The following is a 6849-nucleotide window of genomic DNA, read 5'->3' on the forward strand; positions in this document are numbered from 1 at the left end:
AATACCAATGCTCTTGGTGTATTCTTGGCCAACTGACCTGTAAAACAGGCATGGGAAGCCTTGTGAGACTCCTTTAGGGGTTGAGAGGATGGGTAGGGGAAAAGAAAAGAGAAATAAAGCTTTAGATTCTCAAATGCAGAAAGAACCAGTGTTGGAGTGCAGGGGTATAGAGGCTTTCATGCAGGCAGGTATAGGGAGTTCAGGATGAAAGAGTGCCAAAACTTCCTCCAGAAACTGTCTTGAGTTGGCTTGTGTACCCACTCTGCTTAAGGAACATTGAGGGCTGCTCACAGCTGTGCTGAGAGTACTGGAAGAGGTTTCTGTAATTTTGATTTCTGTGCTAAATGGATTTTGGGTGTCCCTTGTCCAGTGTGTGGCTTCATAGAGTTACGTTTTCCTTGAATAATTGCTATGGGCCCAGCAAAAAGCAAATTAACGATATGAAAACAGATTTTTTTCTTCATTTTTTTCTTCTTTTCAGAAATAAATGAATCTGCATGTATTTATTACGTCAGTATTTCGTGCTGAAGACAAAATAAAGATTCTATATTTGCCATAAAATGTTTTTGTGCACCAAAGCTGTATTATCTCTTATGTAGGTGAATAAAATCTTATGTGCACAGAATCGTGTTTACATCTTTTCAACTACATTAGTTTATAGAAGGTATTTTCTCTCCCTGCAAGGGTTGTCTTTGTAGTTTCTTAAAGCACTGACCTCTGCTCACCTAAGATTTTTAGTATAAATTTGATAATAACTTGAAATGATGTAGCTAATGTATTATAGATATCTTACTCATTAGCTTCTCATAAATATCCAAATAATGGCCTAGGCTTAGAAGTAGCAAGTATGCCTGTGGAGACTCCTGTGAAAAATGTGGAGTCAGAGTTTCAGAAGCAATTTTTTTGTTTTGTTTTGTTTCAGGTGGTTCAAGTATTTAAGAGGCTAGAAATTCAAATCTGAAGTGAACTGGTAAGACTCAACATGGTGCTCCTTGAGCTTCCGTTTTTCAGCTCATAGTGGAGGATGGAAGTGATGAATTGTTACTTTTCCCTGCTTGACTTAGTTTGTATTAACTTGGTTAGCAAGTCTTAGCAATTTTTTCATGTTTCCCCAACCGCTTTGGCGGATGACTTCGGCAGATTCTTGGGGTTTTTATGGAACGGAGATTTCCAGCCAGCTCAAGCTGCAAGTGCTCAGCCTTTTGGGGAATCACAGCTGACTCGTATTTGGTGGCAGATTTGTTTGGAGTAGTTGAAGAAATTACTGCTCCCAGCTGTCATGCGGCTCTTCCCTTGAACTGACTACGTGGGGATGTGCCAATGCCAGTTTACGTCGGCATACCTGTGGAGAGGGTAGTCTTTGGCAGAGGGTGGGCAGCAAGTGCGAACTGCTTCATTCCGCTGTATGAAATCTGCCAGAAAAGTCTGCCACCCCTGGGCTTGCGCTTGGCACACGTTAGACATTTCTGAGTATTTTGGAAAGCTGAGTTTTGCTATGTCTTTTTCAAGAGTGTGTGTGTGCCACCTGATTCATCTTCATAGCATTAATTAATTACATAGTGATGACATGGACATCGTATTGGGTTGCTTTAGAGAATGCTCAAATGTTATTATTTACTTAGTTGATCACAGCTACATATAGTGGCCTGTAAAATATGTAATGATCAATCTCTATTCCAGAAGGCTCATAACCTGCAGCCTCAGTTCTCCGGGCGTGTAGATGTTTACCATTAGGCATGTGATATCAAAGATGTAGTTCACATATTTAGAGTTGAATACTAATGTTATGCTTAAGGCTTTCGGCCAGCATTAAGAGAGCAATAAGCATAAATGACAACATTGTGTAAGGAAGGTGTGTGGACTTAAGGCTGGACTTGAGACCATTTTCTAAGAAAGTAATGAAAAATCAAAGATTACGCTGTTGCATTTCTCAGCACATGGAATTTCTAAAATTCATAGCAACTTTTCATGGTTTTTTAGCTTTCTTTAACATTCTCCTTTGCTCACTTACAAATATGACTTGAATACTGATGAAAACACGCCCCTTAAATTTGCAACTCAGCAGTATAGCCTGAGGCACATGTTAACAACTCCTTAGAAAGTATTTCATGGTCTTTTGGTATTTCCACATCACTTAGCATAGTGTTGCATTTATACACAAGTTCTGTCTGATGCTGAGTAGCCACCAGCTTTTCTAAAAGGAATGTTAAATAAAATACTTCTTTGTGCTGTGTTGTTTTTTTTTTTTCCAGGCTGCAGCTGTGTCATGAGGTCTAAATGCTGAAAACTGCTCCCAGACAGTCAAACAGAAATGGAACAAGAAGTTTGAAATGAGAATTAATGTTAAACATCATATCTGCTGCTATTATGACAAGATTTTAGAATGCCAGATGTCAATATGTAGTTGCTTTAGATATTCTATATTATTAATAAAATATTTATTACAAATGCCAGCAAGATAAATGCTCTGGTTTGTGCCCTAAGAAATACTGAATTTTGATTCCAGCCAGACTTATGTGGGATCAGAATGCTGATCGTCGAATCAATGAAAAATGACAGACTGTGATGAGTATTTTCTGACCCTGATACCCTGACATACACTGAAAGCTAAAAAATACAATGGTTCCAGTTACTATCTTCATAGAAATACTATAGCAACATGATCATTCAATATATAAAAATGCAAATTTACTAAGAATTAGGGTGAAATTCTGGTTTCACTGACCTTTGTAGGGTCAGAATTTGTTCCGGATGGGTGAAGATCAAGTTCCCTGCAGTTTAAATAGCATTTCATTCTGGGTTGCCACAGTCCCGCACTTGCAGTTTCCCCAGGCCACCCCTTATTTCCCGGTCCCTTGCACAGCTACCCGCACTCATGTGTTCCTATTCCTAGACGAGAGACCTGAACTGGGCCAAACCAAGTGCGATTTTTTGGTTTTCAGTTCAATTAAATGAACATTGGCCTGTTTCATGGGACTGTCAAATGAGGTCAGGGCTTGGTGCAAAGGGTTGGGAATGTGCGAGGGGAAGGTTGCAAAATCAGCAATACGGTTGTAGATGAGCTTCAGCTGTTACAGGGCTAAAACTTGGTTATTTCTCTCTGTTACAGGTTCTTAGCTTTGTCAGAGAGCCAAGGGAAAATCTGAGGGAAAGCTTGAGTGTCATGAGACAGTCGGAATAGAAACCACTTGTGCACTTCACGTGTCCCGGCAGTAAGAAATGGTTGCAGAATCCCCATCTCACTATGACCTCCCTGTTGTAAAAAACTCCGGGAGCCCTAAAAAGCCAATAAAAAGTAAAGGCTGTTGACACTTTAGGCTGAGGGTCATATATGGACCTTTCTGGAAAGGCCAAAGTTCCGTACTCTTCTCTGAGATATATAACGTTCATCTCAGATGCTCTGAAGCACCGGGTTTTCTGTTAAAATACTGTTGTTGGCCCCCCTTCTCCAGAAGCTACATCCCTCTTTATGTTTGAATCAATGCAGCTAAACCTGAAGGTATTAGTAATATGACCTTGTTACACTACATTCTGCCTCAACAAACGTAGTGTTTGTCAGTAACACTGACAAAAATGTAAAGCTGTATCTCTAGATATGGAATTTTTTTTTAAAAAAAAAAAAAGAAACCCAAACTGTTGTATCGGCCCAGTCTGTGTTCTCACTAGTAATACAGCATTCTGTTTTGGACATCTTGTCAGGAAGTATCAGAAATAATCTGAGGAGATGACAAAATAATTAACAACTAGGGGGAAGGAAGGCGTTTTGATACACGATCAAGTTGAATTGCACAGAAATGCAGCACAGGACTATAAAAGTGAATTTCAGAGGGATAGGCAGACACGAGTGGTCCACAGGGAGGCAATTAGATCCTTTTCACCCTCTTAAGGGGACAGTTATTGAAATTAAGAGGCAATTGATTTAGAAGTGATAGAAGGAATGTTGTACAATTAACCCATGGAATTCTTAGCCACAGGCTAACTTCCAGTTGAATTCCTTCGCTGAATTCAGTCACTACAAAGATAACACTTAAGGCAATGTATGCATTAGAATACTGTCTGTAATTGCCTTAAGTAAGAAGAAAAACAATTGTTTTCCTGATTAAAGGCATAAAGTATACACCACCTGGAATTAGGTGTAAATTCCCCCATGTGAAACATTACTTGAATGTATTGTGGAGGTTTGATATCTTAGAGCTTTGACTGGTGTCTGCAACGTGATACAGGTTATGGGCTACTCTGTTTTACTCGGTTGAAAATTATCCTGCCTGAAACAGATAAGATCGTGATCTTTTGCAATGGAGGCTTGGGAAACCGTATATATTTATGCCTCCGTATTTCACAACAGCCTAAACCAAATTAAATGAGGCAATTTACAATTGCCAAAATTATTAAGCAGTTAAAGCTCCCCTTTTCCTAACAAGTTCAAGTGGTGTAAAAAAGGATCTTTATTACATCACATTACAAGACAAGGTTGTCACGCAGTGGAACACATTATACATTTGTTATGATGACTGCTATGCTGTAGCTGCTCTGGTGTTAGCGATGTTTCCACATCCACTGCCATGCACAGGGAAAGCCGTACCTGTGTTACTGCTAACAACAAAAGGAATACATAGCTTCTAAAACAGGCAAGCTTTTGTTCTTCCCAGAGATGTGTTATACACTGTCTGTAGTGAGACACAGCTACAAAACATACTCCTTTCTGAATGCTCATCGTTGATTCGGTCTGACAAGAAAGGCTGAAATATTTGGTTACAGTGCCGTTATCAACACGAGGAGAAATGTGAAAGCACATTGGAGACAAACAAAAATCCTTGAAATTTCTCATACAAAGATGTTGAGCTGTTTCTAAAAAAAAGGTGTTAAGAGCACGGCCAAACACAGACTTTTTAAAAATGCATTGGCTTCCAGCTGTCACTCAAGTACCTGGGATACCCCTGAAGGTTAGACAGTGTCCTTCATTTGCTGATGCTCTTGATGCCGTATATGGGATTCAGTTTGACATCAGCATTTTATTTTGAGTCGTGGTGCTCTTTCCTACTTGTTGGCCACTCCATTTATAGTTGTCACGTTTCGCTGGTGACCTAGTCTCTGCTCCCTGTAGCATACCACTAATGCCACTGGTAAGAGCCAAAAGAATTTTGGCTGCCTTGTGACACTGCACACTGTAAGATACAGCTCTCTGGGAAGCAGTAGATCTCCTGTGCCATTCAGTGTACGTGCTTGGTTTCGATGTGCTCTGATTTTTAACAGCTTGAATCCAAATTAAATAGTCAAAGCTGACCGTGTTAGGGAATGCCATTTAGGCCTCTAAATGAAGTTGCCACATTTTCAGGTGTAGGGAATACGTGCATGTTCCTTCACCTCCATTAAGAGGGGGTGTGTGTGCGCGCGTATGTGTGTACCACCATAAAAATCAGACCTATAATAGAAACAGCTAAAAGTAATTACCTTGAGGCACCGAAATTTGAAAGTGTTGATCTTCAGCCTTCTGATGGTAGCTTGTATATAGTTAAGGTTCCTATAATGCAGTTAGTAACTTAAGGAGTATTTCTTATATCTTGAGGCATGAGAAGGTTCTTCCTGCTAACACTAATATTAATCTTGTACTGGAGATTAGATTGCTTTCCAAGAATTGGAATCATAGCACAGTTTCTCCATTCTACATTAACAAACTCTTTCGGAGTTGGGTTTTGTTCTCATTAGTAGAGCAGAATCATACCCAATTACGCAAATGAGGCAGACAGAGACTGACATATGCAAATTAGAAAGAAGCCTGGTAGGCAAGAAGAACAAAAAGAGGCAAAAGACTTCAGAAAAGCAGTAGTGTCAGAGAATAATTCATCTAACTACAGGGAACTACTGAAGTGAGTGTGGTGAAAAAGGATTCGCATCAGATGATGTGACGATACAGCTGGGAAAAGATGGAATCCAAAAAGCTTTCCTTAGAGCTCTGGAACAGGAACTGTCTTAACTCCAATATATAAACCACCAAAGTATTTGTTTACATGGGGGATTACTCAGTCTAGCAAAGGGAACTCTTAACTGGGCAACATTTATGAGCACGTACTTGAAACGAACTACAGCCAGGTTGGTATCATTTTTGTTGTCCCCTCAGGGTGTAGGTTGGTGCCCGGTTGGCAGGAGGCAATGAGCACATGGAGTCCAGACCCACCTTCTAACCTTTAGTGTAGTTCTCTACAGAAAGGGGTGTTAGGCAATAGTTCGCAAAGCTAGCACACTTCTTCAGAGGGATTGTAGGTTTTAATACAGTTTACAACAAAGATAAAGTTACACAAAACTTGTTCATTGGTCACCTTTCGATGTTAAAACTAATGCCCTTCTGCACATGCTCTGATTAGTGGCTAGTTCATTATACAGAGGCACTATAAAGCATGTAAGGTCTCCTCCCAGGGGTGTGATTTTTACTGTGCTAATTAGTCTTAGGTTACCTTAGGTTACCCTCAGGCATCCTCCTGTCCCCCCTCTCCCATCCCCCTAGTCAGGAGGGGATTCATCCTCATGGCATTAGCTCGTTCCTGTGCTATCTTGTGATGTCTTGTTATGACTCTACTTTGAGGAGTCATTCATTTCACTTCCATGTAGTGAAAATCCAATTCTGAACTATTTAAGTGACCTTCAGAGACCTTTGTTTTCCATTCTTCTCTGAGCTTGATTTTTAAGTAGCATCTACCAAGATGACCCCACTGAAAGGTGAATGAGAGCTTCTTAACTGAGAAGCTCCTTAAGTAGGATTAGATTAACTCCATTTATAACCAATTTCTTAAATGACTATGGTCGGCAAATTCAATGTGTTAAACATCAGGAAACTCTTCCTATTGCATAGAA

General features: G+C 40.0%; 1 protein-coding gene across 1 annotated transcript in view; it reads right to left on the minus strand.

The window, feature by feature from the left end:
* The window catches only part of WDR1 (WD repeat domain 1), a 22280-nt gene extending 20883 nt beyond the window's left edge, over nt 1-1397 (minus strand). Inside the window, exon 1 of the mRNA XM_009880543.1 lies at nt 1343-1397. Within this exon, the coding sequence (XP_009878845.1) occupies nt 1343-1397 (55 nt within the window). The remainder of the gene's footprint in view (nt 1-1342) is intronic.
* Nucleotides 1398-6849: the final 5452 nt, after the last annotated feature.

Source organism: Charadrius vociferus, unplaced genomic scaffold (genome assembly GCF_000708025.1).
Source record: "Charadrius vociferus isolate BGI_N301 unplaced genomic scaffold, ASM70802v2 scaffold603, whole genome shotgun sequence".
Taxonomy (NCBI): Eukaryota; Metazoa; Chordata; class Aves; order Charadriiformes; family Charadriidae; genus Charadrius; species Charadrius vociferus.